The 18,928-nt window shown below is 43.5% G+C and overlaps 1 protein-coding gene across 2 annotated transcripts in view; it reads left to right on the top strand.

Annotated features, from left to right (window-relative positions):
- Window positions 1-18,928, top strand: part of MEGF6 (multiple EGF like domains 6) — a 284,338-nt gene that overhangs the window by 160,654 nt on the left and 104,756 nt on the right. For both annotated transcript variants that reach the window (XM_032968232.2, XM_032968230.2), the window contains exon 5: window positions 17,129-17,251. In XM_032968232.2, the coding sequence (XP_032824123.1) occupies window positions 17,129-17,251 (123 nt within the window). The remainder of the gene's footprint in view (window positions 1-17,128; window positions 17,252-18,928) is intronic.

The raw sequence follows: 18,928 nt of genomic DNA, 5'->3' as shown, positions 1-18,928 counted from the left end.
GACCATGATGCTTGCATATTTTGAGTTTGCATGTCCTCCCCGTGGGTAGCATATACATTTTTCTGGTTTTCCCCTCCACATTTAAAATCAACATGTGTTTAGATAATATTTTTACCGCGATACACTTCGACATGATAAGCCGCTTCGTTGAGCTATTATTTTGTGACCAGGTCGCTTCTGAAAGAGAGCTGTATAGCTCGGTAGGCCTTACCTGGTAACCTGGTAACCTGGTAACTGCACAAGAGCTGATCTTATCACTCCGTCTGGCTCCGTTACCATCCTCTCGGACGCGTGCCATTCAGGGCGCCGCGGTGGCGAGATGTTAACTACCTCGCCCGGTGTACGGGAGGTCGTGGGTTTGATTCCGACCATGATGCTTGCATATTTTGAGTTTGCATGTCCTCCCCGTGGGTAGCATATACATTTTTCTGGTTTTCCCCTCCACATTTAAAATCAACATGTGTTTAGATAATATTTTACCGCGATACACTTCGACATGATAAGCCGCTTCGTTGCGCTATTATTTTGTGACCAGGTCGCTTCTGAAAGAGAGCTGTATAGCTCGGTAGGCCTTACCTGGTAAAATAAAAAAAATAAAAATCGTAAGTAGTTTTGATTTCCTTGCTGCTGCGCCGTCGTTATCCTTGACTGTCTTGTCATTACCTCTCCTAAACAAGTCCACCAACTATTCCTAACAGTTTAGTGCATGTTTGTAGAACTTATTTCGCATTGTACGTTGCCAGCCGTGCTAATCGGAGCTGCGGGGGAAGGACAACAAACGAAACACAAAAAGCAGAACTTAAGAAATGAATTTAAAATCTAAAATGGTAAGGAATCAATGTTATAGGTTGGTTAATACATCACCAAATTATTACTGCGGTGTGTATTAACCAGTGCACGTTCAAGATCCCGTGACCTACTTCAGAAGAGTTGGCCACTGCGTGCCGCATATTACTCAATGTGAATGTGTAAAGCCATCGTCACCTCCTCTCGGACCCTCCTGAAAAGACGTCATCAGACTCATTGTGGCTTTACTGGGTAAAACAATGATGTCATAACGTGTCCCCCCGTTTGTCTAAACGTACGGTAGTTCTCAGCGTGCCGTACTGCACGCTTCTCTGAACACATTTTTTAGCGTTCATTTAAATGTACTTTTGTAAATGACAATGTGTCTGAAGCATATGTTATACTCAAGTCTTAAAACCGTGGCTGACAATCCACATTAGCTTTTGCGCGTTTCTTTTGATGCCCACAGAAGGAACCTTTCGATATCCCTGGCAGCTTTGGAAATTTACAATAGGCACTGAGAACCCAACAGCGTCGACACAGAATACGGGCACTGAAAATCAAGCAACTCGCGAATTCCACACCGGTTTCGGGGTCGTAGCGCGGCGCAACAATTGTCTCCGACAGCCGGGAACGCTGTAACATTCTGCACACCCCTAAATTATTTTGTAAGCTCTCACCCAACATGGAGCAGCACCGTACGTTTGTAATCACTGGGGGGGGGGGGGGGGGGGGGCGGGGGTTAAGCCACGTGCGTTCAATAGTAAGCTCTCTCGCAAGTACTCCACACAAGGGCACAATGCAGTGAATGGTTCTTCACCTTTTTGGGATGGCGGTCAGACAGACCCCACTGATCCCTCCTCGCCCACCCCCTCCCAAAACCCACTCATGCCACTCAACAATCTCCATTGGTGTGCTGTTGTGTAGAGGCTTCGTGTGTGTTTGTTGCCGCAACGTGCTTCTGACGTTCATCGTTACATCGAGTTATTTCGCACCTCCGATCAGCACGGTTGGTTACGTGCTGTGCGAAACAATTTGAACGTACTATGTATGTATAACGACACCTCGATTCGTCGAGTCACGCTCACTCTGAAAGTTCATGCTCGATAATACATTCTCATCTTGTAAGAGTTTACTTTAATAAATAAAATTGCCTATTGTATGTACACTAATTGATACACCTCACGCACTCACTACATTCACACAATGTGAATAAATAATCGATTATTTAACTGAATCCAGACCTTCAACTTCAACAGTGGATTGGCTCGCAGAGTGGGTGATTCGTTATCACCACAGCCGCTATTCGTCAATGTTGTTCGATTGTGTAACCACATTTTTGAGCACTCAAATATCTTACTGATGCATGACTGACGTTGTCCAACTCAAGCACGTACAATGAAGGCATTTTCACTGCAGAGAATGTGACATCATGCAGTTAATGTTACTTAATGCTTAACTGTGTCCAAACGGGCCTGGCGTGTGTTTGTGAGGTGTTACGTTTAAAAAAAAGTTGATATACTGCAGCAGATGAAGGTGAATGCAGCTTCTATGAACACAGTACTCCGTCTGTACACATCGTTATAATGTCAGCTCCTGTTCCCGTTCCCTTATCCACAGCTGTAAGTGTTCATGGATAGGCCAGGAGGTGAGGCTATGTCAGACGAAACCCGAACGTCTTAGATGTGAGTGGGGATTCTGCCAAGCCTGACTGCATACATTTCGATTCAGACAGCCCAACATGAATATGAATGTACTCTGCACAACGCTGCGCTCAGCTTCCACAGAGAGAGCCATGACGAAACAGACGTGGCTACATTTATACGAATTCCGATCGTTTTGTTTTCGATTGTAAACAAAACGTGGGTTAAATTCGCCTTTGAAATGCATGACTAAATAACAGCAATAAATGAAGCTCAATTTAGTTAAGCGTCTAAAATAATTCTTACAAACTTGCATGAAGCCCCGCATACCAAACACTGAAATGTTCAGAGCTTGCTTGACATGTAGTAACAAACAAATTGAGAAAACCATCAGACATGCACTCTGCGTGGGAAAATACAATTAAATCCACGCTTAGCATTTGAAAATGTGCAATTTCCAAGGATTTTTCTTTGAGTGCAACAATTTATTGGTCTTACCATGCACCCCCCTCCCCCATGTAAACACACATGTGCAGTCAGCAGTCTTAGGTTCCAGGACAGGGCATGGATGCAGTCTTCCTCTCAACAACAAAAAAAAATCTCATAAACATGCATCGTTTGTTGTAAAAAAAAAAACCTTTCTAAATTCCCAACTGCCGACCACAAACGGAAGTACTGGTGGGCACTCGCATTACCACTGTTTACCTTGTTCAATCCAGAAGCTATGATGCCAAAGTTGGCAATAGACTGGTGCCCAGACAGGGAGAGTGTGTGTGTCTGTGCATGTGTGTGGGGAGCGGTTAGCGCTACACTGCACTACGAACCCGGCGACCCGGATTCGATTCCAGCTCACGGCCAACACCAGTGACGATTATCTGAACCGGTCCTGGGTCTCCCCTAGGTCGACTTAGCCTCAAATGAGAATCTAGTGCGGTGGGTAAACATCGCCACGTGGGAGACAAAGGCGGTCGGGCGTGGTGCTGCCCACCCACGACATCGTGTGCCGTGCCGGCCTTCATAGGTGCTCGCTAACAGCACTTGCCCCAACAGTCTGTTCAGACTATACGGGGGTCTTTGTCTTTGTGTGTGGGCAGCAGTGTCAGTGTTCAATCACACTCCGCAAATACCTCAGTGACTTGAGTTTGATTGAAATTAAGACAGAAATGATGCGGAACAAACAAGATTGAACAAGCACGATGGTAAATAGTTTTGCAGAAAAAAAAAACACGCATTCTTGAATCGAATCATGACCGTGAGTTGTACTAATTCAGCTGTGGTAATTCATGACCAACTGTGTGCTGTGGGTAACATCTTCGTGTTCCACAAGTCCAATACAAAAAAAAATACGACAATAGTACGACACATTCAATGTTCACAGTCAAAGTGTCTTCCCACTCAAACAACAACATAGCCTGCGGCAGTAATTCCACATTCTTAGGGAGGGAAATGGTTCCACAGTAAGCCAAGGGTTTCTTACTTTCTACAAAGTAGATATTTTACCAACCCCTCAAAGGCACGATAGACCAAGTCAACGGCCAACCCGGGAATTGACCTTGAATACGAAGTCGATTACCGTACTGATATGTAGTGTTTGATTTGTTAGGAAACATGTTATGTTTGTAACATGAATCATGCTGCAAACATGACTAAGTTCGTTTAAAACTATGAAAAAAGGCAAATATCTAGGTCATACCGTGACTTGTATTCAAAATGTCAGATTCCACAGACTGCAGATGCGTGATTGCAATGGGTTCTCATTGCACATTGCCTTGCAAGCACAGAGCCACAAATTAATCTGGCTTGATGTCGATGGACCTAGACCCTGCACCTCGTGATTGGAAACCGGGAAGGTAATGATGTGGTTAAAGGACGCTTTCATTCATCAAATTGCAGAGATGGTTTAAGCTTTCTGCTACTTATTTTTTTACCAAAGGTACTACATTTGATCATCACTGCTCCAATTGACTGTGGCATAGAGTTTGTCATCATATAATATTAAACACGAATGTTAGGGCTATAGCAATTTCTCACGATACATTTTCAAATTGTGAATGTACGAATCAATGTCCTTCATTTCACGCGATGCACTCACGTGACCTCCACAGCCAGTAAATGTTCTATATTGCACCACAATGTTTAAATCATAGGTCATTGAATTGAGTGAAAAGCCTTTATCATGACTGGTAGCGATTCATTGAATTTCAAGGGGGTGAATTATTAATGAGCATATATAATTAGTTATTTGTTACTTATTAAAAGACAAACATATATTTATCTGAAAGATCAGCGTGCGGTCCTGCAATTTCGAGTTAGTGCTTCTGCTTTTTGAAGGGTCTCCACGCAAAGGCACTGGAGGGCAACTTTTCTTACCAACCCTTCTACACTGACCTTATATCTTACGAGAGGTGGGAGTACCCACACTTTTCCCCGCCACATGCAACCATCCGATCATCGAACTACGGTATACCCATTTCATTAAAATGTTATCTTATTTTACCAGGTAAAGCTCACTGACCTATGTAGCTCTTTTTCAGAAGCGACCTTGCCACAAAGGATAGCTCAACGTAGTGCCTTGTGATGTGGAAATGTGCTGCAGCGAAAATACCCTAAGCGCGTGATGTTTCCCCTAAATGTGGAGGGAAAAACCGGAGGACCCGGAGAAGAATTCACGGGCCGACAGGAAGAGAGAGACATCCCAACTCCAAATATACAGCAGGGGTCGGGATCGAACCCACGCACTCTTTCATTCCAGGCGAGGTAGTTAACATCCCGCCACTGCTGGACGGACAGAGGCAAGGAGGATATAGAATGGATGGAGTGAAAACAGGGACCTCTGGTTTTGCGTGTCCAGTGCGCTGATCATTGCACTGCAATGGGCGTCCAAGTATATTTACATTTTGGCTCAAAAAAATTACTTGCGAAGAGAAACGAGAGTGCAGAATGGCCGAGAGCAAACAAATACACGTGCATATGCGTTTAAAATAGAGGCGCTTCCCCGTCCAGGTTCAAAGTAAACCTCGTCAAAAGAAGGAACCTCTTAAAGAAAAATGCCGTCTGAGATTAGAGAGCGCAGTGCGTGCGAGCGAGCGCTGTTTGAGCATTTCAGCTTTCGGCAGACTCCGTGAAAAAAAATGTCCTCGACAGAGGAGAAACTTCTGATCGTATTGTACTATCACGAACTATGCTGCACAACTTTGTGGTGTTAGAAAACTTTTGCCGTGACTCCCATCGCAGCCGCCCAGCCAAGCGTGTGTCCACCTCTGCCAGGGAATCTCTCACCAATTTACAGTTCATCTTCATGACAAAGACGAAGATCCAACTCATCGCCTTGTATGGATGTACAGGGTGGTGCACATGTTTTTGTGGCCCCCATTTCTCTAAGGCAATATTTTTTAAACTAAGGTTTATTTAAAACAGAAATGAATATGCAAAGCAAAAAACAACAGTTGAAGGGTAAATTAATAGGGGGGGTCACAAGACATCTGGACCACACTGTATGTTGAACTTCTTTCGCACTCTACATAGCCAACCGTGCTAACCGGAGGTGCCTTAACAGACTTTTGGGGCAAGCGCTGTTAGTGAGCACCTATGAAGGCCGCCGCAGCACACCAGGGGGTGAGTGGCCAGCACCACGCCTGGCCGTCTTTGTCTCCCCATTGGCGATTTTGTCACATCGCACCAGGTGCTCATTTGAGACTGAGTCGACTCATCTTCACAACAGCCACCTCATCCACATGCTCTGGATCCCCATCTCCATGTGCCAGGCACTTTTATGATGTCCTCCAAGACCTCTATTATGTCAATCTGTTTTTCAACACTCCTACATAGTCGATGTATCCACAAAATTATCCTACTCACCCCTCCTGTTCATCCTTACCAAATATATAATACAGTCCTGCGAAATACCTGTTTAATTAGAATCCCACTCACATGTTTAATTAATTGAAATCGATAATGGCAGCTGAAACAATGGGAGGGTTTCTTAAATCCCATCCGTCCACCTCTGTCCACCCAACGGTATAATGGGTACAACCACAATTCGTCCATCAGCGGGTTTCCGTGCGATGGGGTAAAGTGTGGGTACTCCCTCCCCTTCCGAGAAGTTTGGCCTGCATGAAAGAGTAGGCCATAATAAACGTTCACCAGACGTGTAAGACAACCACCAAATAGCCTTCTATAATTATATAAGATGTCTGCGTCATCTCGATCTGGCTTCCTGTTTCACTGTTCGAGTATGCGTATTCATATTATTTGGGGCTTTCGGTAAAGTCACGTAGGTCGGTTCAAAGAAAATCTCAAAAATAACAAAAAGCTACGACATTTCGATCACAACACAAGCGAGCGTCATCAGGTGACGATAGTCAGGTGACGATCGCTTGTGTTGAGATCGAAACGTCGTAGTTTTTTTAGTTTTTTTATATTTTCCTTGAACCTATCGACGTGACTTTACTGAAAGACTCAAAGAATATGAATTCCTGCAGTCACGAAAGCTTTAACTCAAGATATATGCGTATTCTATTGTTGAGTTACAAACCCACTCGCCACCGCACAATGCTAACATATATCTAAATACTTTCATGCAATCGTGTAGGATATAAAACATATTTATTGCTGTGGGACTATGCGATGGTAGTAAAATAGTACAAATATGGCAAGCATGATTTGGTTCATGATAAGTATCCTTAAAGACTGCATTCTTGGATATACTGCTTGAGTGGTCAAGGGAGCTAGGGGTTACAAAGGTTTCTTTAAAACATTTCAACACGGACCTCTCGTTCAGACGACTACAATGCTGTATTAGGTGCTAAATGGACAAAAGACAAATATAGTTTATGCGCTGCGACCTAACAGGTGCAAAATTATAGGGCACGTGTCAAAAATGTACAAAACACAAAGCCAGAAATGTCACAAAGCACCTATCAATGACAACCCCCCACCCCTCCCTAAAATGACTCCTTTGGACAGCGTACCACATTGAAGCGATAAACAAAACCACAAACAAATGAGGAACACAACACACCACTGTATGTTGCTCACATGCCGAACAAATGTTTACCTGTATGACGGCATTTAACGTTTCTCAACCCAAAAAAAAGTTCGACTCTTCAATATTACGTTTCAAATAAGAACAAAATGCTGGAACGAGCGATGTGTGAGCAAAAGAGACCCGTTTTACGAGCTTGCACATCGGTACCGTAAGCAGCAGTCATTGTTACATCCACTGCTGGATGAAGGCCTCTCTCCACAAGGCAATGCCATAGCTTAAAGTCCAGTGATGTGCATAATACACTCGTGCTACAGATAAGATACAATCTAGATTGAAAACGAATTTCTTTAAAACAGAGTTTTGTGTTTAATTCGTTGTCCTTCCCCCGCACCTCCGATTCGCACGTTTGGCTACGTACGGTGCGGAAGAGGTTCAACGTACACACATACATAGGCACCTTCACCTCTGGGATTTAGTCGCTTTATTAATCCTCCTCCCCCATCCACTCCAGCCAGCGGTAAAACAAAATTGGTACAATCCCGTTAATCAATCGGCAGGCCACGTGTGGCTGGGTGTAGTGTGAGTTCTCCCATCTCACCAGAGACATCTGGTTAGCATGGAAGAGTAGACCAAAATGATTGTCCACAAGGTGTGAAGATGAGTGTAGGAAATCCTGATTATTAAAACAAAAATGAAATCACGCCAAAGAATCGGCAATGTTATTAATTCCAGATTTTACTCAACCACGCGATTTAAAAAAAGTAAATTCTTTGACTGAGGTCTTCTGAGCAAAACATATTTTTTTTTTCCCAAGCCGAAAGGAACTCCACACTGCTCAATTTGAAAAGATGCCTTTGTGCAATTTGTGAGTAGGCTGTTATGCAGGCCGTGTCTGCCGCCAAGCAATTTCACTTCAAAGTAAAGCACAAGAGTTTCCAACAGGCTACGCTTCCCCATTTCCTGGTGGTTTTAAGACTAATACATTTTTGTATGTTTAAAATACTGGGTTACATTAACTCCTCCGCTCCACCTCATCCCTTTATATTTTTTTAACATGTTACTTGCATTGATGAAACAGCGGCGTTTTAAGAGCATTTCTCATACGCTATGCTTTTAAAAAAATGTAAATACAGCATTGCACAATATTTACGTCTCTGCAGAGAAGGAAAAATAATTGAATACGATCACGCGACTCAAGAAACGTTAGAGAAACACAAAGTGTGCATTACATTACAGATATATGCAATAGACGCTTCCACAGTGTGGATCTTGGATTGTGTGGACGCATGCATGTGCAACGGCAAAGATCCCCCGTTTAGCTGTTGAGTCAAGTGCTGTTAGGGAACACCTATGAAGACCGGCACGGCACACGAGGGGGTGGGTGGCCAGCACCACGCCCGGCCGCCTTTGTCTCCCCAGTGGCGATGTCTACACACTGCACCGGGTACTCATTTGAGGCTGAGTCAACCTAAGGGAGGCCCAGGACCGGTTCAAATAATAGTCACTGGTGTTGCCCGTCAGTGGAATTCGAACTCAGGTCCCGGGGTTCGTAGTGCAGTGCGCTAACCACTACCCTCCCGCTCCCCACACACAAACACACGCACACATCCACACACACGCATGCACAGAGACCACACGCATACACAGACTGCATTCTCCAAAAAACGAATTGTGCAGATTCCTCTTTGTATCCTCAAGGGTACTGAAGGTATTTTGTCACTGTGTACATTGACAAAGGGATGAGGATATCGGGTTGAAATGGTTGGCACGATGGGCTTGCAAGGTCGATTTTCACACTCAACTATACGTGCAATGAATCGTGCTTGAAATAATCAGTTATATGTATTGATATCCAATATGCGATTTGTTAGTGTAAACCCTGCAGCCACGCCATAGGCTCGACATTCACCTTGTGTCACACAGGGAAAGCTGTGGCTGGGGGTACCCTTTCAAATATTTGAGATGAGATGTAGGTCGCTTATCGTAATCACTCGTGAGACACCGCGGGGGAAAGGAGCACTATCAAAAACTAATACAATGTTTCATTATTCATTCATTAATCGAACCATGGCCGTGATTTATTAATCATTACATACCGACAAAACCGTGCAATAATTATAGCGGAATTAAATGTGGATAGAAAATCCTGCGAGATTTATGATCATTTGAAAGATGGACCATGCATACAACACGGTAAACGTAAAAGACCAACAACACAGCGACAAGAGGTAAATGGGAAAACTGCAGCCAATGCTGGCAGAAGGACCTCCACAAGAGGGAGCTCTAGACAGCCCCTCTAGAGGAAGAGAGGAGACTACATCCACGATTTAGCCCACCACATGCGATCTGCATGCCATCTGCATGCGGTGGAGACATTCCGTCGAGGATTTAAGAAACTTGCCCATTGTTTCGACTGCTTTGCTGGAAGATCGAACCGGCAAGCCATGGATTGCAAGTCCAGTGTGCTCACCATTAAATTGCGGCAGCATCTTTTAAGCGAGTCACCGGTTTGAAAGTAAAGAGGGGACAAAATGCATAGCTCATGTGAATTACGTGTGGGTGTTTGTTGTGGCCGTGTATCCTTCTCCCCTTCTCCTCGAGGCTGAATTTGTATTCAAAGGCAGATGGTTCATTGTGAAACCCAAAAATAACTTCCCACGAATGCTGTGTGTGGCTTTCTTGGACTATTACATAGAAAAAAAACACGCGCGACCATTACAGTATTAAATTGGGGATGCACAATTGAACTAAAATCGTAGCCATGAGAATTAAAGCATTTAATCATGCCTAGTGTAAGGGAGCCTGGGTGGCCTTCTCCAGTCACCATTGAATCCCGAGGCTGGCATGAGACTGGAACGAGATTGATATCGGCATCCTGCATTTTTGTTGGTGCGCTGGTGGAATTATTCTGATGCCTCCGAAATCAAGTGTGGGTATGACCTTGTTGTTTTAATCCTAGGCGACCCATACTTGGTTTCAAAGGACTGCAGAAAATGGCATCTATGTATTCACCAAAATATATTCATTCTATCAAGTGTAGATTTGTGTATTTTTTCTTGACAATGTCACTGGTCATCATGTAGATGGCGAACCAAGGATTGTGTGCATTTACCCACAATATCCCTGAAATAACAACATCACAATTCGGCACCATATGAAGCAGTTCAACATGCATGCATACATTAACGCCCAGCCATTTATCTGAGGGGCAACAAAATACAATGCAGCATTGTAAGCTTTTAGGAACATGCCCAGTGAACACATGATTACGCTCAGCCTGTCTTCATTCACGGTACGCCATTCTCCCTCTCACGCCGGCATTACAAATTCATCGTAATGCAGGTCAGTCTGATGTACGTTCAGTTTCAACGGACTAATTGCAATAGCGTCACGCATGCCTCGTGCCCACACCTCCTGTCCTCCCACCGGTCTGTCGATGTACAATACGCCATATGGCAGAAAAATTCCAACCTGCTCCGTGGACATTGACAGCTCATGACATTACGATCTTAGCACCTGGAATTGCAAATCTGCACGGTGCCCTCAGTGTCAGAGCAGCAGCACGTGGTCACGCGCGCAGTTTCACTCCGAGCAGCATCACAGCTGTTGGAAATTTAAACCTCTGCATGAGGACTCTGCAAATTACTATCACGTGTTGAAGCAATGAGGCAGTCATTAGGGATGAGCTAGCATTACACCACAGTGTGGTGATTGGACGGTGGTATCCGGTGGAGGTGTATAGTGGTGGATAATGCAATATATGTCGTTCCATCACTATGATTCAGCGTTTGATTTCAGCCTAAATAGGTTCATGTCAGTTGCTCAGGGGACAATGGATATGTGCACAACTCCAAGCTTAAATCTTGACTTAAAGCTTTCGAGACTGCAGGGATTCATATTATTTGAGTATTTCGGTAAAGTCACGTAGATAGGTTAAAATAAAATATTTTCTTTTAACCTATTTGTTTTCACTCTGTGTAGTGAGTAAAGAGGCCCTGTCTGGTTGAATTGGCATTCCTTAATAATTGCAATACTGTATTATCCAGACCAGCATTATAGCAGTGCACTGTATACTCATCATCATCTAGGATTCATCGAGATCGAGTGTGATGATCGTCCATGGACAGCGATGAGGGTCACAGTTTGTGGGTAAGCAGGTGGCTGATAAGGCCAATCCTGGAACCACATCTTGTTACAGTGACATAATGTGTTGTATACTATGTCGTCGTCATTATCATCGGCCACGGTCAATCCACCGATGGATGAAGGCCTCGCCAAACCGTCGGCACCCTCTCACAATCCTGCAATGTATCAACTGTTTATGGTAAAGAAAACAATTAAGACTAATGACGTGTATTTGTTAAATTGCTGAAAACTGTTTTTGTTAACCGCCAAACAATTCAGGAAATTACACATGTTCAGTTATAAAGAATAATTAAATTCCGGGCATTAAAGACGTATCATATTGCTTTGTGCTCACAAACATATGGCTAGGCATAACTTCAAAGTTGTCATAAATGTGCATGTATGAAAAGTCAATTAATAGATTGTATAACTGCAACCAATTGCTCTTTGGAGACCACTCTTCGTACTCAAATTGTAAATGTTGTGGAGTTACTCTCAAACACAACCGGTGTGTTGAACTCGTATCTAATGGGCAAGTGTTGTTTACGTGACAAATCTTACTAATTGGCTGTGTTGGGTGGTGGTGGGTTAACGACACATTTATATTTAAGGGATGTAATCCAAAAACCTTTATTATGAATAATATAGGTTTCGAAAACCTACTTGTTAAACTGATATAATCCTCATCTTTTGCATTAGACTAACAATACAGTCATGCACTATAGGTCTATTGATATGCCGGATCATATTATATTTGCATGGAGACTGGATGTGGTATATGTGTGTGACATGGGACGTCATCAGTTATTTTCTTCCAATTCCGTTCCGATGACGTACATGCACGTCATCAGAACAGAACTTTATCGGAACTGAAGCTCCCACAGGCCATGCGGGAGGGCGTGGCACAGTTTGGCGCCAGCTATTGTAGAGTGTGGTCGTGTCGCTACAGTTATCTGGGGTGAGTACAATGCCTTTAAAAAAACAACGGCGCTACGCCTCACTAAATAAAACTAAGGCTGAACCGCTTGTGCGTTCCGAGATTCAGCGGTAAATGGGACACCCACCAACCTGCAACTTGCAGACCTCTCAGAACGGGAAAAGGTTAATAACAGAACACCGCTTCGAAGGACCTCTCTCTAGGCCCTGCCACTCAGTCTCCACATCCCCAGTGTTTCCCTGTTCACCATCGTCATCTGGCTGTAGGTTTTATCCTCTTTTCTCACAAGACGTTTCTTCCAGCCATCTGGGTCGACTCTTAATTCGTATATTTTTGTTACCGTAACAACATTCTTCAGTCATACTCTTTGGTTATTTCGGTAAAGTCACATACCGAAAGAACCAAAGAGTATGGATTCCTGCAGTCACGAAAGTTTCAAATCAAGATTATTCTTGAGTCAGTGTATTCTTGACCTATTTAACTAATGTTACACTTTCAAGATGTCCTTTCCCTGGGCCTTGCTTGAGAGCAGGTACATGCATAGTGATACACGTGAACACGCAGCAGAGATAAAAAAAAATCAAGGTGGTGATTGTTCAACAGTTATAATGCCGGCTTGAAACAATGCTTTGAAAAAGAACAGCGGCAATTTAAATATTCAAGTTTGACATTCATTACACTTTTACAATGCAGAGAGGTCACAGCCATTAGGAAGATTATAGCAATTTTCATGTTAGCATTGGTAAAAATTGAGCCGTGCACCACATCCCAGCTAATAACCCTTAAAGTACGTTATTATTATTATTATTATTGATAATGAGTGCAATGACATGCGCACAATCCACAGATGGCATTACTATCGCCACAAAGTATCATTGTGGGCAATAAGCCTTGGGGAAAAAAACATCAGTAAATCCTGCTGTACAAACCACCAGCTATCTGGCATTTGATTAACTAAATTACGCATTTACAGGCTAGCATTATCAATTCAAATCTGAACCGGAATGGATAACACTGAGAGGGCCCACTCACTGCAGTGTGGAAGTGTGCGGATATGCCTGATGGCTGTGGCAATCAAGGGTTTGACGGTAATTTACACAAACGGCCTCGGATGTAAATATACAGTAAAATTCCTCCTGCCCGTAGTGATGTGTGGGATGAACATCACATGATCACATGATCAGAGATGTTATCTGAAAATTGACTCCAATTGCTGCAAAAAAAAAACTAATGCGAATCACCATTGAGAACTGTATGAATTTGACAATGAACTACAAATTCTCAACATACAAAATGTAGACGATAGGAAACCGTGTTTGTTGTCCTTCCACACACCTCCGATTAGCACGGTTGGTTACGTATGGCGCGAAAGAAGTTCAACATACATGCATACAAGCCTTTCACAATGCGGTCGTGGGGAAAATGACAGATAAGCGTGGTTCAATATGAAGAATAGGGGGCATGGATAATGGAGTTTTCACGGCCTCTACAGGAGTCACGGTTAACATGGCTACGGAGGAGTTAAGTTTTGTTGTAATTTATTCAATGACCCATATGGCTGGGAAACTTATGACCTGTGGGAGGTACTTTTTGTCTCCACAAGAAGTGATTCGACTTAACGGAGTTTTGTTTTCCCCATTAGGCAGACTGCAACCTCTTGAGCTCGGAAATCGCAACGATGCACGCTCATGAGAATGTCATTGAGCAGAAAATCTCCCTCGCCTCCATGCTACGTTGACAATGTCGACGGCTGTGGTTTTAGGAAACTGATTCTAGATTTTCAAGCTTTCGTGACTGCAAGGATCCATACTCTTTGGTTCTATTCGGTAAAGTCACGTAGGTAAAAATAAAATAAAACAACAACAAAAATCACGACGTTTCGGCCACAACACAAGCGGCCTTCATCAGGTGAAGGGACCAGGCTGTCTCGAAGACTGCGCTGGAGTGAAACAGAGCCAAGCTCAGGCCGCGACCTTTAAGCTGTGTGAGAGGAATCAAGGTGCCTTGACAAAGGAATTAGCATAAAAAATGTGCATTTAATTGGCGGACTTAGCATGATGAACGGTGTAGAGGGGGTGAACATGTGCAGGTCGGCGAGGGGGGGAGGTGTGTTTAGGATACTGCTTGGGGATATCAAAAACAATTGTATGTTGTGGCTACACGACGTGCATTTACATTCGCATTGCGGCCACGCAGTGCCATCTATTGGTAAACTTTGATATCGCTGTAAACAAGTGAAAGCAACGACGAATATTTAAAAGAGGAATGAATGATTGCGCAACGTTGTTTCTTTACATTTGTGCGAGGTAACGTTTGCTATTTAGAATGCAAAATCTTGTCCGTAACACTCTGCATCAACATTCCACATGCATGATAAAGAATTCCATACAACTTCCCGTAGAACACTATACGTTGAATTATTGCAATTGGCAGATTATCTTTCCTTGTTTATTTCAATATTTGTGAGCAGATCGAACACACGTTTGCTGATAGAATGCATGCTCTCATTACGCTCGTCATCTACATCACAGATTTACGTAATAAATTACAGCAAATGTTCACTTTGCCCATTATACATAGCATTATTGGTAAACTACCGCACCCTATTCTTAGCTCTTTCGGTAAAGTCACGTTGAAAGGAAACAATAAAATAATAAAATATATATATAAAACAATAAAAATTATCACGACGTTTCGACCATAACACAAACGGTCGTCATCATGCAAACCGACACACCTGATGACGACCGTTTGTGTTATGGTCGAAACGTCGTGAGAATTTTTATTGTTTTATATATATTATTATTTTATTGTTTCCTTTCAACGTGACTTTACCGAAAGAGCTAAGAATATGAATTACTGCAGTCACGAAAGCTTTAAATCAAAATTTCTACCGCACCCTGTTTGTCCAAACTTTTGTAACGTGACAAAACAAATTAAGAAGGGTGTTGTTCTAGGATATTTAGCGCGACCTAATGCACGAGTAATTGTGTACATATATAAAAAAACTATGGTTGTCAAAGGATGACAAGTAAACCTGTGATCGTTTTCAGAGTCAGTTACTGGTTCCAGGAGAACTCACACAACAATTGCTATATTTGTGCTATATTTGTCAGTTGAAAATATTTACATTTACCGGCAGACATTTCTATGCGTGGCAAACCAGTAACCGTTGTTTTTTCCTTATGTCAGTGGTAATGCAATGTTAGCAGTAAATTTTAACAGCCCTAATCTAGATATAAAAACAAATTGTGTTGGTGCTGCTGCATTGGTAGTGGTGCACAGGCACAATGAACAACAGAAATCCACGACGCACTCGTCAACAACACTGGGGCCTTCAAAGCAGGTTGACGTTTAAGGCAATGGCCCTACTTCATAGCACATCATATCATAAAAAAGTAATCCGTAGAGGATTTTGGGTTAGATCGCGAAAATATACATGTGCCGTTAAACCCGCCACGACCCGACACTGCGAATTAGTAAGGTTTGTCACGTAAACAAGACGTGCTTTATGTGACAAACCAACTATAATTGGCCGTGTCGGCTCGTGGCGGGTTTAACGGCACATTTATTCATGCAATCTAACACAAAAAAAACTCTATTATGGATAACATTGGTAGCAAAAGCCTACGTGTTAATATGAAGATCAGAAGAACAACACTTTGTGGCGTGTGCATTATATAACTCCTTTTTTCCCCAGCATTTCATCCAAAGGTAGAGCGCAGGGAAGTTTTGTTTTTGAGACATTGTGGGAGTTTACAGCTGCTGCCAGCTAATGCAGCTCTCCTGGGGCCGGAATGGAATGCAGTGCACTAACATCTAAATCTGATTTAGTGCACTCTCGATATTGGCGAACAAAGAATTACTGATCGACTATTGCCAACAAAGAGCAAGGTTGAAATAATATAAAAAAAACATGCTCTTTTTTATCTTGTGTGAGTGCACACACACACACGTATACAAAAAAAACCATCGGTGTGATCTGTGCATGTGCATTTTCTGGCCACGTTTATGGAACAGCATTAAATATACTATATCTTCTTTTAGATATTATTGCAGAGAACCAAAACGCACTTCGTTTGCACGCAATCAACCAATCTTTTTGGCACTGGAGATTGCCCGGGCTCGCAGCAATTGGCAGTAATCGCAATAAAATAAACCAAGATCCTCAGAGAATGTCGCTTGAAAAATACCAGGTCCTTTATTCCAGAAGGGAATAATATTGCGACTTGCCCAGCGTGCACCGAACCTTTCACTTGCACGCAGATGACTCGCAAGCGATGGTAATTTGGTCCCAAGCAAACAGCAATTTGCAGAAAAATGAATGCTGGCCTTGGAACAGAGAAAAGCATTCACTTATGACATGTTAGTTCTGACCCGACACGAACTCTATATTGTGTAAGCGGATGGGGGGGGGGAGAAAGTCTGGCTCTTCCAGCTGAGAAATAAAAACAATATATTAAGCTGCGAATGTATTCCCTCTAACTCGGTTTGACTTGAGCCAATTACACATATGCTGCTGCTAAAGCATATGGATAATATAAAGTAAAGAAAACTAATTGCACGCGAGGATTAATTCTCAATTCCCCCCCTCCTCTCTCCCGCTTGCTTGTGCCCCCCCCCCTCCCCCCTCCCCCATGTGTTGTGCAGATTTGAACGAATGTGAGCTCGGCAACGGCGGATGTCAAGAGTCCTGCTGCAACACCATCGGGAGCTTCATCTGCAAGTGCGGACTCGGTCACAAGCTCTCCGCCAACCTCAGGTCCTGTGAAGGTGAGCGCGGGCTGGGGTTGTACCACGGCGGCGTCCTGGTGTCTACAGCCCGAGTGGATGTGGGTTTATATTATGTTTCAGTCCCCCATCCTTCTGTTCGTACGAATGTCTGTTCACATGCCATCAGTCGCGAGTGCGGCTCATGTCTGCCAACGTCCCCGATTCAATTTCGACGGTTTTTTTTGTGTTAATTGGGTTCGTAGTGGTCAGCTGGATTCCCGAGTATACCGAATCAAAGTCGGCGCGTGTCTCCACACTCATTACGCGCATTGATTCGTGCTCATTCCTATTGGTCAGCTGAGTGAATGACATATTGAATGACATATTCGTACAGAAGAGGACGTTTACGTGTACAGTATTTATATTATATAATGTCGCACTCGTTTCACACAATAAAGTCCTTGGCAACAAATGAACCACAATACCTCGCTGTTCTCGTCAAGGAGCATAAACCATCACGTGAACTGCGGTCAACCTCGCAGCAGCGGCTCTTTGGCGAGCCATCGAACAAAAGCGGTCACTGCATCGCGTGTATCCAGATGTGCTTATGCAGCCATCTGGAACGCTCTTCCTTCCGATATTTGGAAGCCACTGGAGCTGTACACTTTTAAATCCAGATTGAAAACTAATTTCTTCAGAACAGTTTTTTTGTGCTCAGTTTGTTGTCCTTCCCCCGCATGTCCAATTTGCATGGTGGGCTACGTACTGGACCAAATAAGTTCAACATACATATTTGTAATTGCACAGTAGCCAGTGAGAAAGTCAAAGGCAGAGGGTTGGCTTGGACTATACTCGCTTAGAGACATTGAGGTCAGAAATACTTTGTGCAGAAGTAATAGTTGTATGATGGACAGACTGGCCTCCACGATGGGAACTTGGAATGGTGAACATTTGTTCAGGGCTCGTGGTGCATTTCCAGCCACTGCTGGGAGAGAACTTCGCCATGCTGGTCAATGATGAATGGTAAATGTACAATTAAATGCATCGTCAGATCATACCATACACATGCATAATCTAGCCGTATCAGTCTCCCGGACAGCCAAGCCATTTGTTGCCTATGCAGGATAAGTGGGGCTAAAAAAATGCCCCCAGGCAAGGCAAGAGAATATTAAATGCCACAATTGCTCACACCCCCTCCCTTCGCCAGTGAAAGTAAAGACTGTCTTCAACTTAAAGGCTCCATCCTACACTGATATACGACACACACACACGTGCATTTTTAATTACAGTGACTTTCACATGCTGTCAATTAATGGGGGCATAGTGGTGACTCATGACATATCATGATAATTATGAATGCACCTGCAAACATTAGCATGTGGTCATATCATGTAAAATCTGGACGAAGGCCGCCTTCAGGATGCATAACCATGGGAAATGCATTATTCATGCACTCTCAGGCACAAGTGCAATACGTGTGTGCCCATGTTTACACAAAGACAAAGATCCCCCGTATAGCCTTAACATACTCTTTGGGGCAAGTTCTGTTCGTGAGCACATATTAAGGCCGGCACGGTGCACGAGGGGTGGGTGGCCAGCACCATGCCCGGTCGCCTTTGTCTCCCCAGTGGCGATGTTCACACATCGCGCCAGGTACTCATTTGAGGCTGAGTCGACTTATATGGGGTCTTTACCAAGCAAGAGCCAACTACTGGAATGTGACCATGCCCAGTTCAA

This window comes from Petromyzon marinus, chromosome 39 (genome assembly GCF_048934315.1).
Source record: "Petromyzon marinus isolate PM22_M1 ecotype Great Lakes invasive population chromosome 39, UKy_Petmar_22M1.pri1.0, whole genome shotgun sequence".
Classification (NCBI taxonomy): Eukaryota; Metazoa; Chordata; class Hyperoartia; order Petromyzontiformes; family Petromyzontidae; genus Petromyzon; species Petromyzon marinus.
This window is presented reverse-complemented; position numbering and strand designations above follow the sequence as displayed.